At 42.1% G+C, this 20,361-nt stretch overlaps 1 protein-coding gene across 1 annotated transcript in view; it reads left to right on the top strand.

Moving 5' to 3' along the window:
* The window catches only part of TEC (tec protein tyrosine kinase), a 54,988-nt gene that overhangs the window by 13,886 nt on the left and 20,741 nt on the right, over nucleotides 1-20,361 (top strand). Inside the window, exon 2 of the mRNA XM_064449386.1 lies at nucleotides 6,326-6,508. Within this exon, the coding sequence (XP_064305456.1) occupies nucleotides 6,371-6,508 (138 nt within the window). The 5' untranslated portion in view covers nucleotides 6,326-6,370. The remainder of the gene's footprint in view (nucleotides 1-6,325; nucleotides 6,509-20,361) is intronic.

Here is a 20,361-nt window from a genome sequence, read left to right as displayed (position 1 = left end):
AGTCTGTTTCTGAGGAATTTTTGAAAAACCTGTGCTGGTTGCAATAAATACTCCTCCTATGTGTGTACATGAGGAGCTTTCAGTTGAGCAGAGGATATTTTGCAGAGTGACATGGTTATCTCAGAATCTCCTGTCAAAGAGCTGTCACTGAATTACCCCTTACTTGTTTAGTTTTTAACCTAAATTTAGTGCAGGTAAATATGAATTTTCTTTTCACAGGGTCTGTTTATATATAAAACTAGCTAGTTATTCTTTGGCTGACTTTCAAACAGAGGCTGGGGTTTTGTAAACCTTTGGGTATGATTTTGAAATATATGCCGAAGTAGCCCCCCCAACTCCATTTGTCAGTTAAAAAAAAGGTTGCATGTGATAGAAGTGGTTTCTGAAAGTTTGCTGTTTCAAAAAAAAAAAAAAAGAGAGAGAAAACAAATTCAAGTATTTTTTAATTCTCCTTTTTCTGGCACATGATACAATTCCAATTTTAAAATTATGATAGATTATGCTGAAGTGTGTTTTTCTGTATTTGTATGGCTGTGAAATTTACCACTTGATCAGGGTTTAATAACAGGTGTCTTTTATTCAGTTGTCTAATTTTCTGGAGTTTCAATTTGCAACCTTGAATGTTTTTGCCTGGTTGACATGGGGCGGGCAGTGGACATTGCCTACCTGGACTTCTCCAAGGCCATTGATACGGTCTCCCACAGTTGTCTCCTGGAGAAATTGATGTGTTGTGGCCTAGACAAGTGGTCTGTGCAGTGGGTGGGGAACTGGCCGACAGGCCGCACCCAAAGGGTGGTGGTAGATAGCTCCTTTTCCAAGTGGCAACCTGTCACAAGTGGAGTTCCCCAGGGACCGATATTGGGCCCAATGTTATTCAATATCTTTATAAGTGATCTCGATAACGGCATCAAGTGTAGCCTGATGAAGTTTGCTGATGACACCAAATTGAGTGGGGAAGTAGATGCTCCAGAAGGGAGAGCTGCTCTGCAGGGAGATCTGGATAGGCTGGAAGAGTGGGCCAGCAAGAACCTTATGAAGTTCAACAAGAAATGTAAGGTCATGCACCTGGGAAAACATAATCCGGGAGTGCGTCACAGACTGGGATCCACCTGGCTGGAGAGCAGCTCTGTGGAAAGGGACCTGGGGGTCCTGGTGGACAGAAAGCTCAACATGAGCGAACAGTGTACTGCTGCAGCCAAGAAGGCCAACGGGATGCTGGGTTGCATCAAACAGGGCATCACCAGCAGAGATAAAGAAGTCATCATCCCACTCTGCTCAGCGCTTGTCAGGCCACGCCTGGAGTACTGTGTACAGTTCTGGTCCCCGCTATATAAAAAAAGATGTGGACAGGCTGGAAGGGGTCCAGAGAAGGGCCACCAAGATGATCAAAGGACTGGGAAGCCTGCCATATGAGGGTAGGCTGGGAGGTCTGGGTTTGTTCAGCCTTGAGAAAAGGAGGCTCAGAGGGGATCTCATCACCATGTACCAGTACTTAAGGGGTAGCTACATAGAAGATGGAGACTCCCTTTTTACAGGGAGTCACATGGAGAGGACAAGGGGGAATGGACACAAGTTGCTCTTGGGGAGATTCCCATTGGACACGAGAGGGAAATTTTTCAGTGAGGACAGTCACCATTGGAATAATCTCCCCAGGGAAGTGGTTGACTCGGCCACGTTGGACACCTTCAAGAGTAATCTGGACAGGGCGCTGGGCCCTCTTGTCTAGACTGTGCTCTTCCTAGAAAGGTTGGACTAGATGATCCCTGAGGTCCCTTCCAACCTGGGATTCTGTGAATGTGGGGCAAAAACGTCTTCTCTACCATTTGAAGCACAAGAGCAGATTTTGCAGTCTTTGTTTACACTGAGTAGTAATTATTCAAATAAGCCTGTGCTGGATACTTATGTAAGTAACTATTCACAAAGTAACTCGTTTGTAGTTTCATGATAAAACAATGGCAGCTTCAGCAGAAAAAACGGTATGGAGTTCTCCTTCCTTCTGCACTGTTTCTGCCCTCTACACAGAGCTGCAACGTGCTGCCTGTTGACTTGTCCCTGCAAACAGCTTCAGTGGGGTACATTATGAACTTTGATCAGTAAATTGATCTGAATTAATTAAAAAAAGTATGTTTTGGAAGAGTTAAAGATTTGAGTCAGAATTACAAGGTACCACCTGTGTACTTAAAACTGACATTTTGATTTAAAGAAAAAACCCCAATCCAAACCTGATTTAGTTAACATTGCATCATTTAAATTAATGTACTTCACTAGGTAATAAGTTTTCAATGTATCAATTCCAGGCCTGTGTATTTAACCAGTTTGGGTGTATGCAGTCCAAGTCAGAAAGCTGAGGATGCCGATTCCTCACAGGGATTCTCTATCTTGCATGGCAGCCCATCATCTTAGCATTAAGACTTTGCACGGGAGAACCCAGATTCCTAGGTAAATGTTACCATCACTAAGGAGGAGTAAAACTCAGAAAACAGAGTTTCAGATTGATTTTGTTTTTTTTTTTCAGCCAGAGACAAATGTTTTTTGTTAGTGTTTGTTTTATGACTGTTGTGATAAGTGTGTCTTCCAGAATGCCTTTTCTCTTCTAAACCATTCCATGACTTTGTGTGGTACAAAACTTTGTGCCATAAAAGGTGACAATTACTCAATGCATTTGAACTGGAGAAGCCCTGGTCAGATTGGGATGCACTGGTTTTCTACTCGCTAGGACTTCCACTGGGACTTTCATCCATTTATTCAACAGTTTGAATGTTACACGTGCTTATGGACAGCTGACAGGGCTAATTGTTTCAATAAACAAACCAGTCCGGGAGCTGGGAGTGGGAACTGGGAGATACATGGGTAGTGTTGCAACTGCTGGGGTTACCTCATCACTTAGTGCCTCAGTTTTCCCAATGAAAACTAGGAAAGGTGGCATGCATAAGAAGCTCTGTCTAAAAGTAAAAACTTACTTTGTACATCCTGACCAATGTTAAATTAACAGATGTGTTGGCATTTGATTTCAGGAAAGTGTGTGGTGACTTCATGGCTGTACAGAATATTTGTGTAATGTGGAGATGGATCGGTGCAAGTTGATGCAGACTTTTTGATACTTAAAATATTTCCCCACCCTAAACACGCTGAGCATCTGTAACACTTTCTGATTTCAGTCAGTTCTGAGTACTCAGCATCTCTGCAAATTAGATGGTATTTGTTATCCTGTAGCTAAGGCTGGCAGGGAACAGGGCAAGTCCTTGGCAGGAGACACTGAAAAGTTTAGATGGGTGGCAGTGTGAAACTCCCACAGGTGTTGGGAACAAGATAACAATGTGTCATGCAGCCAGGTTCATGTCCTGAGGAATGCTCTGGGAACAGTGGAGTATTTGAGGGGGAAGAGTTCAGGAAAGTTCTAGAACTTTACTGAAGAAAAAGTAGGGGTGTATGGGTTCGCTAGGAGGTAAGGGTGGCTGTTACAGGTGCTTCTCAATGAGGTATTGCCATCTTGGAAAGGAACTTGGAGAATAATAGGTGAGGGTTCAGTTGTCCTGAGCCTTATATATGGAAACAGAAATGTGGCTAGAGCTATTGGCTTGGTAAAAACCCTGAACAAAACCGGTTTCTGTCAGCAAATGCAGATTCAAAGGCTGATCATCTGACCTGGGAAACTGGTTCTAATCTGTAGAGATCTCCATAGCAGGGGTAGATCAGTGTAGCAACCAGGTGCAGACATTGACCAATTACATTACTGTGTTTTTTTTTTAATGCTGACTTTGTCAAAAGGATTTTAGTTTTGTTTCTTGTATAATGTTAATGTGACCAAAGAGGGCTTGTAGGGAAACAAAATATTTTAGCAGTATCAGTATTGAGATTTGAAATCACAGTTAATTTTGAATCCTTGTGTTTGCTAGTGTAGCACTCTGAGGATTTTGGAGATCACAATTTCCAAGATGGATAACTATGTTTTTTCTTAAGCGCAAACAGAGAACTTGTACTGCAGAGAACAGAAGGACTGTTTTGAGTGGGAGAGGCTGTGATGGGAACCCTTGTAGTTTCATGGGCGTTAAGCTGGTCTGAAAGTTAATACTGACTCTGAATTTTTTGAACAGTATTTGTATTTTCAGTTCATGGTAGTATCCTTCCTTCTGCAATTACCTTTAAGATTGCCAATTTATTTTTAGAAGGGCAGTAAAACAGAATTGGGCAGTCTTGGTAATTAAAGAATGACTTTATTTTTTTTTACTTACTTTTTAATTACTTACTAATTCTTCCCAGGAATGCAGTGTGACAGATGACCAACAAAATGCATGCACGTAGATGCATCAGAGGAAGAGGGAAACCAAGAAGGATTTGTAATGATCGCTATTTCCAATTTTATTAGTCTTTTACTTTTGCACCCTAACCTGGCCTTATCTTGTAGTTCTATGTAAACCACAGATTAATTTTTTAGAATATGCAGGGAGATACCTTGAAAAGAAAATATTTTAATGCAGTGAGCAACTACATCCAGCTGTGTGAAATGGCAGTGATGTGGGATATGAGAGCTTAGTTGGCCAAAACAGAGTGAAAGGCAGTATCAGGACTAGACTAGAAGACTGAGTGTCATTTCATGTACTGTCACAACAAATAATGACATGTTTGGGCACAAAGCGAAAGGAGAGGCCCTAAAGTGAAGTTGTTTACATTTAATTTTAACTTTCCTCACAGCATTACCTTACATTAGTAGGGCTGTGGCTTTTTTAGATTCTCTGCATAATGCTGTGAAAGGCACTATTTTTTGTCTATGCTGAAGTTAGGCTGCCCACAGAGAAAAATATGCATACAATTTCCCAGTGATTTTTGAAATACTTAAAGTAGTAAATAGGTGTATAAACTAAGCCCTGGGAGGTGAAAAAGTGCCCTGTTTTATATACGTTGAGGGGAAGCCTCTCACTGGTACGGGGATCTGCAGTCCTTACCTAGGGCCTGGGTTTGGGTTGTCCCCCCACCCTCTGCAGACATACATGCACTTAAGTAGATATTTGTAGTCATTGGTGCTTCAGCTGATGCTGCTGTTAGTTCTTCAAGCCATGGCTTCAACCTACAGTCATGCTGCTCTAGCCCAAGCTGCAGTTGGGGTCTACCCTGCAGCATGCCCTGGCTTTGGAGCGTGGCTTGAGGTGGGGGCCAGGCAGTGCAGCAGGCAGGTCTGGCAGAAAGCTAGCAAAGGGAAAGGTAATTGGTGGGGGGGAAGGTTTCTGGAATAGCTTCTCCACAACCTCTTCCACACCTTTCATTTCTGCCTCTGTGCCACCTCCTGTGTTAAGCCTGCACAGGCAGGAGCCTGTGCTGCATGATGAAATGTCTGGTTGGATCCCTTCCCTAGCCCGATTCCCAGCCCAGTGGGAGAAACACTCACACCCACAGAAGGCAGAGTAGCACAGCAGGGTGGCAGCAAGCAGATGAGGAAGGAGGTCAGCTGTGCTTAAGCTGGCATCATTGCAAAGAACAGAGAGATTGCTTGGCACTTTCTGTCTGGCAAGGCTCTGGAGCCAGACTGGTAAACTGTCAGTGCATTTGGTGTTTTTTATGTACTCCTGAGTTTGTCCTACAGGTATCAATCATGGTGTAAAACTTCAAAGCAGCTTGAGTTACTGAGAGTCCAGAACTGTCAAAAGTGAATGATTTAGTTTATTGGTGGTCAGCAAGAAGTCTTTCAAATTGAAGATGGAGGGCATAGACTTAGAAATATCTGAAAAATAAGTTCTAATTCTCTGTTCTCAAATTGACATCATCTAAATGATCACTTGCATCTGAAAATTTTGATGTAATTGGGGTGAATTTTCAAAGTGACTTCTACTGATCCATGTTCAATTTTGTATATAAAACATTTTTGCAAACAGCATTATATATGCACAGGCCTTAACAATTAAAACTTTGATAGGCATTAGGACTTTGCAGTGAAGAGCAGTTGTACGTTGCTGTTTGCCTGGAGCACGTGTTGGACTTCTCACTCATGTCTTTCGTGACATAGCCTGCAGTGTCCCTTATTTCATCCCAGTCGGGTACAGCTTTTGGCTTCCTGGGTACATGCCAGTGCAGACCTCAGCTGAGCACAGCTTGAACTTTCTTGTCTAAAAATTAACTTTTGTAAACTTCCAGATGCTTAGGGTGAGCTCCAGCTTTCTGTATATTCAGGTAGTTTCATTTATAAGTAGAAGCTCTTTTTACTACAGAAATTTCCAGAACTGTGATCCACTAAAGATGTACTAGGTTAGCTGTTGGATTCAATGATCTTAAAGGTCTTTTCCAAACTAAATGATTTCATGATTCTCTAATGATTCTTCTTTCATTTTCACAGGAACTGATATTCAATGGCTAAAACCAGAGGTGACAAGTGGCTGAAATGAATATGACTACTATCCTACAAGAGATTTTGATTAAAAGATCACAGCAGAAGAAGAGGACTTCTCCATTAAACTATAAAGAGAGGCTTTTTGTACTTACAAAGTCTATGCTAACATATTACGAAGGGCGAGCAGAGGTAGGAGTTGCAGATTTATACTATAGACTGCTTTTTTTCCTTTTTGATCCTATTGGCTTTTTTCTTACCATATATCACGCCGTCAGGAGTGGATGGGGACAATGGCCATGGGTGGCAATGAATGTGACCTGACATTTCTCTTATTTATAATGCTGATTTACAGAGATGTAGATAACTTACCTGGTAGTCAATGTGAACTGGTTCTTACTCAGAGCAGTAGTATGTAGCCAGGATGCCAGGAGTAAGATGAAACAGCTTTTATAGCTGCTTATCAAAGCTGATTTTTCTCTCTCCCGAGAGATGAAAGATCACTGCTGTCGCAAAGTGGGGGAAAAGGAAGAAAATCGTACAATCGTAGTTGCTTGTGGCCATGTTTACTGTGAAGGCCATCATTTTACATCTGGGAATTACCTGAATTCAACCAGGAGAAACAGCATTTGTTAGGAGCAGTGCATTGCAGACCAAGCTCACTAGAGAGTGGATCATGTAACATAGTGACTGAAATGCAGCTGGAAGCATTTTATTTTTGGCATGACTAACAGCTCATAGCTGTTACCACTTCATGTAAATTCAGTTACACCAGCAGTCAATAGTGTAAACCAGACAAATCCTCAGACCAGCATTTTTCAAATGAGCTCCAGCCTTGGTTTCAGCAAGATCAGCTGTGCTTGGAGTGCCCTGTTGTATCTTTTAGTGCTGGAGAGCCAGATTATCCACTTAACTGAGGCTGCTTTACTGTTTTGTCACTATGCCAAAGGGGATTGAAATGGCTGCAGTAGCTAGTGGAGCATTCTCTACACTCTGGGAAGCCATTCTATAGATGAGCTTAATTGAGACAACTCTGCAACCTCTTGTGTCAGCTGCCTTACCTACGATGAAGGAAGGAGATACAGGAGAGCTAAGGCTGCTAAGCATGTTTCTCTGCCAGAGCTTGTGGTTGCAGCAGAATCAAGCTCACTTACCGTGCTTCGATACCACAGCAGACTATTGTAGTTGCCGTTTTCTGAATAAGCTTGGATACAGTTGACGATTGAGAATGAGATCATAGAACAGCAGAGTGGTTGAGGTTGGGAGGCACCTCTGGAGACCATCTGGTCCAACCTGCTCAAGCAGGGTCACCTAGAGCCAGTTTCCCAGGACCATGTCTGAATGGCTTTGGAAAATGTCCTGGAGATGGATGGAGACTCTACAACCTCCCTGGGCAGCCTGTGCCAGTGCTCAGTCACCCTTACAGTAAAAGTGTTTCCTGATATTTAGGAGGAACCTCCTGTGTTTCAGTTTGTGCCCATTTGAGTATTGTTCTGTCACCAGACACCACTGAGAAGATCCTGGCTCCACCTTCTTTACACCCTCCCTTCAGGCGTTTATATGCATTAGTAAGATCTCCCACACACCTTGTCTTCTCCATGCTAAAAGGTCCCACCTCTCTCAGCCTCTCCTCATAGGAATGGTGCTCCAGTCCCTTTATCACCTTTGGGGCCTTTTGCTGGACTCTCTCCAGTACCACCATGTATGTCTTGTTTTGAGGAGCCCAGAACTGGACACACGGCTCCAGGTGTGACCTCACCAGTGCTGAGCAGAGGGGAAGGATCACCTCCCTTGATCTGCTGGCAACACTTTGTCTAATGCAGCCCAGGATACCATTAACCTGCTTTACAGCAAGGGCATGTTGCTGTTCAAATTGGTGTCCTCCAGGACCCCCAGTCCCTTTTCTGCCAAGCTGCTTTGCAGCTGGGCAGCCCCCACCATATACCGGTGCACGGGGTTGTTCCTCCCCAGGTGCAGGACTTTGCACTTCCCCTGGTTGAAGTTCATGTGGCTCCTGTCAGCCCATTTCTCCAGCCTGTGGAGGTCCCTCTGGATGGCCGCGTGCCCTCTGGTGTATCAGCCAGTCCTCCCAGTTTGGTGTCATCAGGAAACTTGCTGAGGGTACACTCTGCCCCATCATCCAGGTCATCAATGAAGATGTGAAACAGGAGTGCACCCAGTATTGACCCCTGGGGTACAGCGGTGGTTACTGGCCTCCAACTAGATCTTGTGCCACTGACCAATCTCCTGGTCTGACTGTTCAGCCAGTTTTCAATCCACCTTGGAATATCAATTTATGTATTTTTACTGACTATGGAGTTAAAATACTTATCTTTAGAAAGTGGTTTTCTTTTTCAAGAGTGTCCCGTTGTCGTCGTCCATCTCTGTGTGCCCCATCCCAACCCCCCCCCCCCCCCCCCCCCCCCAAGAAGAAATATGTGGGGCCTTAAAAAGCCCTGTGGAATGTCTTGCATGCTTATCTTGTGCTAGCTCAGATTCAGGTCAAATAGAAATCTAACTAACAGGTTTTGCAGGTCTAATTGTTGCCCTTTAAGAAGTTTCTACTTCCATTTTTCCTTTTCCAGCTTTATTCTTCCCCTGCAGGTTAATGTCCTTTGGCTAAAATGTCCTTCAGGAGGCTGACTGGTGGATCTGAGAGGGTATTGGAACTATTGGTTTTATTTGCAATGAGATGGAGCAGGGCTGTCCATAGTGCCCTCATCTGTGGAGGCAGTAACTTCTTAAAACTTTCCCACCTGAGATAAGGATTGTTGGGGTGAAAATATACATTACACCCATGCTAACCCAGCAGTTTGTTGCTGAAAGAGGCAGGTACATCTCTTCCCTGCCCTAGCCTTTGCGGGCCTCCCCCATCCACTTGAACTGGTCCTAGCACTTCTTGGAATCGATACTGCTCTGAAAAAACTTGCTAATCATCAGAAAGATATTTGATCTAGTTTTATTTTTACTGGATCAGTGTTCTGCTGGGTTAGTAAGCTGCATTAGCTCGGTGCAGGATCTAACAAGCGCCAGAGGCGGTGCTTGGTGGTGGTGGAGGACAGGATGCTCTGACTGTTGACATCAGCAGGTTGTTAGACTGGCTCAGCTGTAACACATAGCTTTCCAACCTCAAACCCTTTTCATTTTCACTGTTCCTCCCACTTCAGATTCTTTTAAACAGTAATCAGAATTTTATTTTATTAATTATATTGTCTGAAAATAACGAGCCAGTCTGATCTTAGAAGGCACACTGAATATTTTTGTCAACAATACTTGGTCTCTATTTGAAAAAAATTACTGTGTGGCTAAGATCTCTGTGACACAGTGGTAGTTACTTTATGTCACTGGACTACTGAAATGGAACAAATTTGGGGGTTTTATCGGTTTGGTTTTGTAAGCCAATGATAGTGGCTGTAAATTTGTATTTATAGTAAGGCAGTTGTATTCTGGCTGAAGTAATTTCTACAAAAAGGAAAAAATTAGATTATTAAAATAATTCTGGCCCACCTGAATAGTTGGAGGTTTATTGCTGAAATAAATGTGACTGCTCTGTATGCTAGTTGAATTGAAAGATATGACAGGTGAAAGGATAGGTATGGGCTGATCTCACTTCAGGCTTGGCAATATGCAAAGTCTAGATTGGTAAGACAAGCATGGGAGTCCCAAGCCAAGAAGATCCCACACACATTCTTCCATAAAACACTGTGTTTTAATCACACAACTGCAGTGGTAGCAGTCTGCCAAGGGTGGCTGCATTCTGCTCATCTGGTCAAGTATATGATTCCCAGTGTGGTCATTGGCCAAACTGAATTCTTCCTGGTTTTGCCACTTTAACTTCTATGGGAGTTCAGTAGAGAGAGTTCAAGAAGAACCCAGGGTTTGTGGTCATGTGAATAGTCATACCACTTCTTTTTAAAAACAAGATTAAATTAAGTCTTTTTAACCAGATTAGTCAATTCTAAAAGTGTGGGCAAGTTGGGATTGTAAATAAGATGACAAAATTAGATACTTGGTATGTCTGGTGACAGAAGTGGAACATTTATGACAACAGAAAGCAGTCAACCGTAGCAAATGTTGTTCTTGCGACAACAGAGAGATTTAATTGACCCTGTTCTTTGCAGCCGGTGGTGGTGGGATCACTTACTCTTTGACCAGAAACTGCATATTACAGAATTATTCTTCTCTATTTTTTCTGTTCTATATCTTGATAAAGTGCCATATACCTACTTGGAGCAATACACAATCAGCTCATAAGCATGACTGCTAGCAACAGGGTAAAATCTTGTTTGAACTTGCTCATAACCTATTTAAATCTGTTTAGATGTGCTTTCAAGCAGCTCAGCCACCCTGTCATGGTACAGAGTGCCTACAGTGAAGCTGGAGCTGCACTGCTGTAATGAGAAGGACATGTGTGAACTATCAATGAAGCAGAACTACAGAATCAGTAAAGAAGCTGAATTTCAAGACTGGTTTTAAAGCATAGAAACCTGAGGAAGGAGACTTCTGGTTTAGGTCACCTGTGCAAATCTCTATAATTATGAGCCAATGTCATGGGAAACTTATTTTGTGTAGGAAGCTAATAGGATCATGGCTTTTATGGTTTAACATCTGGGCATTATGCTGTTTGGTAAAAATATGGGAGATATATCACCTTAAGGCTGGTTAAAAAGCTTGAAAGTAAAGATACATCAGGAACTGACTTGCCTTAAGCATGATTCAGATTAATTTTTAATGTTGTTCAGAAGAAAAAAGGAATATTCATTTTAAGCTCAAATTAGCTTCTGGTTTTGGCTTTTGGGCATAAATTCTTTGAATTAGGAAGTATAAGTGTTGGGGAAATGCCATTATTGCACTGCTGTGCAATAATGGGCTAACAATTAAAAGCATATAAAAGGGTGAGTTAATGTTCTAAGTTTCATGACGCCTTTAGTGGTTTATCAGCTGTTATTGCTGGAAAGACTATTTTCTTTCTTTTTCCTTAATGTTGCAGAAGTGGCTAATGAGATCTGAATGTGATGGATTCTATTTGTAATGCAGACAAAAATTCGTTGTAGTAAGAAATAACTGAATCAGCCTCACAGCACAGAGTACTGATCATGAATGTATATAAAAAAAGGGAAGAAGTAAAATATTGTCATGGTTTTAACCCCAGTGGGCAGCTCAGTCACACACAACTGCTTGCTCGCTCCCCATGGGTTGGGATGGGAGAGAGAATCAGAAGAGTAAAAGTGAGAAAACTCATGGGTTGAGATAAAGACAGTTTAATAGGTAAAGCAAAAGCCGCGAACACAAGTAAAGCAAACAAAGGAATTCATTCACCACTTCCCATTGGCAGGCAGGTGTTCAGCCATCTCCAGGAAAGCAGGGCTCCTGGGAAGACAAATGGCATCACTCCAAATGTCCCCCACTTCCATCTTCTTCCCCCAGTGAGCATGATGTCATATGGTATGGGATATCCCTTCAGTCAGTTGGGGGTCAGCTGTCCCAGCTGTGTCCCCTCCCAGCTTCTTGTGCACCCCCAGCCTGCTCGCGTGGGGTGGTGTGAGGAGCAGAAAAGGCCCTGACTCTGTTTAAGAACTGCTCAGCAGTAACAAAAACATCTGTGTTATCAGCACTGTTTTCAGCACAAATCCAAAATACAAAACTAGCTACTGTGAAGAAAATTACTTCTACACCAGCTGAAACCAGCACATTGTCCACCCCTTATTCCATACCATTTACCTCATGCTCAGGTCCCACAGTATCCAATACATCCTCATTAACCACCATGCACCACCACCCCACCCCCCTTCCTATCCTTCAATACAGTGCACAGATATCATTCCCATAGTGTGTTGACCACCTTTGTGAAACACTTAAAATGTCCACAAATGTCATGGACTAAATTAGCTCAGTGGACTTTGGGCTCCATCTGTTATGATGGTCACTCAGGACAGGAGAGGTGGTGTGTTGCCTGGAGGTACTGGGCACCAAAATCAGGTCAGGTCACTGCTGCACTTGCATGGCTTCTTGTAAGGCTTGTCCTCCATTGTTTCAGGTGGTTCCTGCTATAGTAATTCCTATAACATGCAACTTGGATCAAGGCTTGCAACGCTTTAAAGGTAGAAGCATTACAATCTCCACCCCTGCCCCCGTTGGACCAGACCGTAGGGTTTAACATTGCAGTGAGCTCTTCCCTTTGCCCCTGCTCTGGCCTGGACTTATCCACAGGCTGCAGTCCCTTAGGGGAGTATCTGCTCCAAGTGGAGCCTTATCTACATGCTACAGTCGCTCCAGGGTGGTACCTCCTGTGGTATAGACTTATCCACAGCATATCCAGATGCTTTGAGGAACATCTGTTCCAGCGTAGCCTTTTCCGTGGGCCACAGTGTGTTCAGAGGTATACCTGCTCCAGCATGGCCTTACCAACAGCCACAGTCCCTTCAGAAGTAAACCTGTTCCAGCATGGCCTTACCTATGGCTGCAGTCTCTCCAGGGTTGTACCTGCTCTGTTGTGAGCTTATCCATGGCCACCACTTTGAGGTCCTCTAGAATGACCTCATGTACAGTCTTTGATGCTTCAAGATGTGCCTGCTGCAGCGTGGACTTATCCACAGCCACAGATGCTTTGAGGTGTACCTTCTCCAATGTGGACTTATCCTTGGGCCACAATCCCTTCAGAAGCGTATCTGCTGTGGCATAGATGTAACCATGGCCACAGATGCTTTGAGATGTACCTGTGCTGATGTGGACTTGTCTGTGGCCATGGATATCTCAGGGTGTCCTGCTCCCACATGGACTCATCCACAGGTCACAGTCCCTTCAACTCGAGTTCACACTGGAGTTCCAGCCTGCCCAGTGTGGCAGCACAGAAACAGCAGCGATGCCCCGGCCATCTGCCAGCCCAGGTGCGTGGCCATCGCTGGTATGAAAATGTTCCCGGGCACAGCACAGTAAGATGATAAGCAGTACAGCAAGTAGTGAAAGCAAAAAGCAGCTGCTAATGAGCACTAGACTCCAATATACAGTGGGGCAAGCAAACCCCATGGCAGGCACAGAAGCCAGATGATTAATAGCTAAACAGTAATAACAGCTATAAAATTCAATCTAGTACATATCTTCTGGTTCTGAGTATGGAGATGTGAAAGCTCAGCATACTACTTCAGGCATGCTTCTGTTCTTTTTCCTGAACTATTTTCTTCTAAGAAATCAAAATATACTAATCCGTAGGAAATATGTGAAGTTAAGCAATTTTGAAATAAACCTGTTTGAAAATAAAATATTTAATGTAGTAATTAAAACCACACACACAGAAAACCCCAAACAAACCTCATTTGGAAATTTTTTTTTTTGAGCAGCAAAAATTTAGCTAAAGTATTAATATGACTTTTTCCAAATTGCGAATTTCATCTTGGAGGGAGTGCAGTTTTGAAATCGCAGGAGGCATTTGTGGAAATAACTTTACATGTTCATGGCCTTAGGTACGGTTGGTAATTTGCTGTCAAAAGTGGCCTTATATCTTGCATATGCAACTTAAAATGTTCTGGAGTTTCAAAGGTGTGGTGCATTCATGCTTTCAGCTGTCTGTTTGGAAAAATCAAACTTTAGTGTTTATCTAGGAGTCCACCTTATTACTGAAATTGGAAATCCTTCAGTAAATATCAGCTGATCAGTTGTAATGGTAGAGCTGTAAAGCGAGTATTCCTTTCCAGTATGCCTGGTGGCTGCTGCCCTATGGTGCAAGTGCACACACCCCATCCCCCCCACCCCCCTTTGCAGAGTAGCTTAGCTGCTGCAATGAACACTATCTTTTATTCCTCTTGAGTTAGCGAACAGGACAAACAACACAGGAATAGCATTCATGCTACTGCATTCACCAGAGTGGTTTACCAGCTACTCTTGGTTTATCCTTTTTCTCCTTGTGTAGCAGTAAATTTTACTCTTGTGAATTCTTTCTCAATGAATGGTCAGAAGATGTCTCTGAACTGGGAGAAGACATTAGGGCAGTCCAATGGCCCTGACTGGAGCAGGCTTACTGCTGCATTACAGAGTAGCCACGATAGTATGTAACGTGTATTTCATGCAAGTTCTAGTTAGCTCATGCTGCCAGAGCAGCACACTTGAAGTACCCCCAGACTAGAGGTTTTTGCTTTAGGTGGCATTTTAGGTAAGGGAAATTCTCTGAGATGAAGGCAAGATAATAAACGTAGGTGTTAAAGTACTTCTCGTCACTGGAGTAGTTGAAAGGAGCTGGTTTGCACGAATGACATGTCCTGCTAGTTTGTTGGTTTGAAAAATTTCATACTGATGTTTCTCATGAGTGTGGTGCTTCCACAGAGCTGACACAGATCCAGTCATAATTTTATAAATTGTTATCAATGTGCGGACTGTTGGTATCCTCATATCTATTGGAGTTGTCAAATGTTCCCTTTCACTGTGGTATTTCTCTCCCCTCTGTCTCAGCTTGCTTAGCAGTGACAGTCTAGTTTGAAAGCATGCCGGTGTGTGTGGTTTGGTTACTGTCCTCCCACGCAAGGTGCGGCATGCTTGCATTAACCTTTCCAGCCCACAGCAACTTGCGCTGACCTTGAGTATTAAGCTGAGTGTGAGCTTATGAATGTGAAATTCCTTCAAGCTTTAGCACCTTTATCATTTGCTCATGTTTGCTGTATGGGTTACTGTTTACAGTAATAAATCGTTTACATTGAATTTCACGTTTTCAAAAGGTATAGGCTAAATCCTGGTCCCCATGGTTACACTGTGTCTGCTTGGGTGAATGGGGGTTAGTGGTGTTAGAGGGAGGACAAAATGGGGGACAGTTTGTGCTCTGATACCCTTTAGCTCTGGAGGGGCTGCACAGAGGAGATTGGGGTAGGCACAGTACTTACCTATTTGAAGAATAGGTAAGGCAGAAACCATTTGCTTCACTAGAGAAGGCAAATAATAGCCCGAGAGGGAAAACATTTTAAAGTGTTATTTAGAAGGATGCTCCTATGGAGTCAAGGAGAAAGGGGGCTGATCTTGCGAGGCGCAGAGTGTTCTTGTCTTCGCTGGCCATAGTGGTATTTGCGATCAGGATCAGACTTGTGTGAAAAGTGTCTTGCATAAACAGAAGAACTATTATAACTAAAAACAACCATCCAGGATATAAATGAAAAAAGAATAAAAACTTGAATATTCTTGGGGGTTGCTAATTTTGAAAGTCTCTTCCTAAGGAAAAAGGTTCTTCTGCAAGAGTTGTATTTGGGCCTTGTAATTTGAATAGAGAGGAGACAGAAGCTACTGAAATTACCGTGGTGATATTTTAAGGAAGGAAAAAGAACTTTAAAACTCTGAGGCCCACTCTAAAGCTGCAGGTTTCAGGGTAAAATTGTGTAGCTTCGTTGCAACACTAATTTTGTGCAAATACTTCCTTTGGAGCATAACAACATGATAGAGTTCCAAAAAGCTGTGCCAGTTACTTTTCTTTTTTTTTAACAGAAGATTAATATGTATGGATTCTATTGTTGTTTATTCCTATAGTGCTTATCCTTTGTTATTTTTAACTTAATTACCCTGATTCATATGGTTTCCTTAGTCATTGTATAGGTGATTTAATGCTTTATATAAAGGAAAGCATAATTCAATATTAAAATGCCTCCGATCACTAATTACTCTTTTTAAATGTAAGATAAATAGCTTCTGAAACTAGTGGATTTGCAGAGCCTTTTTTTTGTTCCAAGTCATAGGTAGTAACGTTAGAGCTTTCTTAAAATACTTTCAAGTTGGTACAATATCTTTATTCCAGTTAGACCTGGAAGAGGACCGTGAGTTAGCTGCTGTTTCCCCTCTAGGAAACTGCAGTGGATATACACTTCCACATGAATCGTGTAGAAGTCCTTAGCTGTACTTGCCTTCACAACTGTCTCTGAGAGGTTGTGGTTTTAGATTGGTTCAGATCTTACTGTTTAGCAATTTTAAATGGAATTAAACAGAGTTTTTTCCCCAGCATTGTCAGAAAAAGAATGAATCAAAATTTTAGAAGTGTAGTCAGAATAGATAGATTGTTTAAAACACGCACACATGCACATACACTCTTATATATAAGAATATATATATTTTTATATATATAATTAAAGATGTAATGGTTAACTCATAACAGTGATTTTCAGCATAAATTATATTGCTGAACAAGTACAATGGTGCATTTACAAGTTATCCCACCTAGAATGATGCCTGTCACATCCATCTGGGTACGGAATATTCTGTTTGTACCTCTTATGAAAAACTAAGGAGTAAAAGTAGATGATGGAATAGAGGGCTTTTCAAACTTCTTCACATCATCTGTATTAAACGCTAACTCAGAATGCAGGTAGCCACCCTTTCTAATTGTATAATACCTCTGTAACAACTACAACCATTGCTTTTACAGATTAGCAGCATTAGGAAAATTGTTAATTTTAACTTATTTTCTTTGCACTTGATTACATAGAAATCAAGACAGAAATAGCAAGGGACTCAGTAGTTGTAGATGACTGACCAATGGATGCTAGTTTGTCAAGCAAACTTACAGCCATCTTTGTTGATACAGCAACACCTGCATTGTGCTTCCTATATATAGATCTCCCTGCTCAGTGAGAGTTATAGGATTGTGAGATATCCATCTCTGATGAGAAAGAGCAATGTAGGAAGCTGAGTCTTGCTTCACGTAAATACACAGATGTAAAAATTATATAAGCCGTGTTATATTTATATTGATTTAATTATTTCGTGATGGCTGCTAGTACCCCACCACAGCACTGAACACAGTAAAGCCAGAAACCTCATGGGATGAGCAAAAAGGAGTCAGGAGGAAAGCAGCTGAGAGAATCTGAGAAGGAAGGGTCTGGGATAGATGGTCTATCAGAAAGCAGTAGACATTGGCATTGGGGACCATGAAGCTGGTTCATGGTTTGTTTGTTCCTGTTCCCCTCCTCCCCCCAGATTCAGGAAAATAATTTTTTAAAATAAATTTTTTGCTAGTAGGCAGAACTACTGTATTGATGATGTTCTGGAAGATGCCAAATATTGGCTGAAAACCCAAAAGAAGGCAGATAACAGTAGGCACAGCTGGGGAAATTTTAAGGAGGTGCAAGTGAAAGCTGTTCAAATCAGAGAAATAACTTAATGCTATTCATGTGAATGGAAGCAGTTTAACCGATGCATGGGAATACTCACTTGTAAAGAGCAAGTCATAATAAAACTTAAGACGTAAAAGAGGTTGGTTATGTTGCAGTAATGAATCCCTTTTCTCTATAACATCTACCAAAAGAAAAGTCTGATATAAAATGAGGATCTGCAGTAGTTATCTTTCTAGAAGAATTTTGATGGTGATGACATGGAACAAATTAGACATAGTTGACGTTGAAAAGTGTAGGTTGTAGTTGTTGAGACACTGACAAGGCATGGATGAGAATATTTGCCTTATGACTAGACAGGAGTGGATGAGTCTTAAAGGTGTTGAGAAGGAAGAACTGGAAGACCAATGAGATTCTGGAAGGCTAGAGAAGGCCTAGTTTTAAAAGAGTGCAGAGGGGAAGCTGAGAAACTGTAAGCTATGAAGATAATTTCCAGAAAAGTGCTAGAAAAAAACAGGCTTGCTGAAAGTACCTAGAAGGTACCAGAATTGCACATCAGCCAACTAAGATTTGATAAGAACAACAAAAAAAGTCTCAGTCTTATCTATGTTTTTTCTGCCATGGTGTATCAAGACTTGCAGGTAGCAGAGAAGCAGCAGATAATCTGTGTTTTCATTCCAGTACGTGTTTTGACACTGCTGTATTAGAAATTTTCAGAGGTCAACATTAGAAATTACCTATATAAACTGCTTGTAAATCTGATTGCAGAACACACAGGAAACTGGTAGAGTGTTCAGAAGGTGCTGGTGGCTTCTTTCCAGATTGAAAGACTGTCCTGAATGGGGTGTCCTGTCTTGCATTTCTCTATTTTCACTAGTGATATTGTTGCTGAAATAGAAGCTTGCTGAGTTCTCAGATGACACGAAACTTGAAGGAGCTGCAATCATTTTGGAAAACAAGTCTATAAATCAAAGTGTGGTGTATTGGGATTAGGTATGTAGTAGGTTTGGTTGTTTGGTTTTTTTTTTTATTTTGTAGACTGTGATTCAGTGTGGACAAGTGCAAAAGGTAAAAGTTTAGGCAGGAATGCTGAAATGTTCAAATATGGAATGGGAATATGTAGCTAAGTATCAGACTGTCCCCAGCAGGACCTGGATGACAGAATAGTGAGTCATAAGTAGGATATGCATCAACGATACCCTGTTGCTGTGAAAAAAGGCAAATTTTACATTAGGATGAATAAATGGGACTGTGAATCCTTACGATCTGATGATAAGGCATCAGCTGCAGTGCTGCATCTAGTTTGGGGCAGTAAATATCAAGGAAGATGTGAATCTGCCTGCGAGATTCAGGAACAGTAGAAAGGATGAGGTCCCTAAAAGCCTAGACTGTGATAAACGGTTGGGGGAGCAACAAGTGTTTAAAGCGGGGAGATGGACTGATGATGGACAGGAATCTTCAAAGACAAAAAAACCCCCTCAGTTCTGTAGTTGTGGACTCCATCATCTGAACCTTGAAAGAGCAGGTAAAGCATCTGGCTAGGTGACCTCTTGGGTCCTGTCCTGGGGCTCTGGTTACTCGCCTGTGATGCCTGTGGACTTGGGCTCTCCTCCCTTCTTGGCTCAAGTTGTCTGTGTCTAGTGTTCAGATAGCACGAAGGCTGTGTTAGAGGGGTGGCTGAATGAAAGGTGTCACTCAGCCTATGGACAGAGCGATGGCCCTGAGAGGGGAGAAAACAGGGCAGAAATGCTATAACTGGGCTGGCCAGACTCAGCTCTGCAAGGACTTCACAGAAAACTGGGAACAGAGGATTTGTCTGAAAGAACCTGAAGCTATGTGGTAGTTATTTTGAAAGCTGAAAGGTTGTAGGTGACTTAGGACCTGATATGGATGGAGACCTGGCTGACTTGTTTTGTGCCCTTTACTCTTATTTATATTTCTGCCTTATGTGATTGGAGCAATGTATCATAACTGTAATTGTGTACATTTGAGTTACTGCCTCTCAGTTGCAGGCGAAGAGTGAATTACAGGTAATGCATTGTAGTCATGGTTAGGAAGGTGCATCAGTGCTACTATGGAGAGTTTCTTTTTGTGCTTTTTGGTCTCTCCAGTGCTGGTGGTTGGCATTTGCTGAGCAGCCAGGTCGTGGTAAAGGATTCCTGGTTTCCTGTTTTGCAGGACAGGGTTTAAGAATTTCTCCTTCTCACTTATGTTTGTATTTTTTTTCCCCTTGAAATTCTTCCTGAGTCAGGTCAGACTGTGGATCAAGTCAAACTAGATCAGAATAATAATTACCTCTCACTTTTTATCTTGATTCTAACCATTTTGGAAAGGTGAATAGAAATACTTGATACTTGCTTTTCTTAGAATAATAATTAAAAAATGAATTGAAAGGAGGTAGGGCAATTTTCAACATATCTGACACACTGGAAAATAAAGGGATGGAAAATGTGGCCATCTAACACCTACCTACAGTAATTATATTTGCATAATCAGTAATTGCTTGGGTGAAAATGCCTCTCAAGAGGGAACTGCAGCAGTATCCAGTGCTTCTTATCACTAAATGGCAACGCTATTTTAAAACAAACAAACAACAACCCAAACCCCCCCAAAAAACCCTGAAAGAACCTTTACATTTGGCTTTAGAGCATATTCTACTAGAGTTCTCTGTGGGGGATGTTGGGTTTGCCAGGCTTTTCTGAGGTTTTGTGAAGTTGCAGAGCAGCTCCATAAAAGGAGAAGTCAGTAATGCTGAGACCTTCTGGACTTGTTGAGAACACAAGTTCCATGGGTCACATGCTGATGACCTCAGGATTTCCTACATGGGGATAAGCATGGGAGAAAGAACTAGTATGAACAACAAAGAGAGAGACACACACACGCAGCATGGGCAGGGCAAAATCTAGCTATTTCTTGACCGTCAGGCTGACTTCTGTGTGTTTTCACTGAGATTTTTTCCAAGTGGAATGT

This window comes from Phalacrocorax carbo, chromosome 4, assembly GCF_963921805.1.
Source record: "Phalacrocorax carbo chromosome 4, bPhaCar2.1, whole genome shotgun sequence".
In the NCBI taxonomy this organism is placed as follows: Eukaryota; Metazoa; Chordata; class Aves; order Suliformes; family Phalacrocoracidae; genus Phalacrocorax; species Phalacrocorax carbo.
This window is presented reverse-complemented; position numbering and strand designations above follow the sequence as displayed.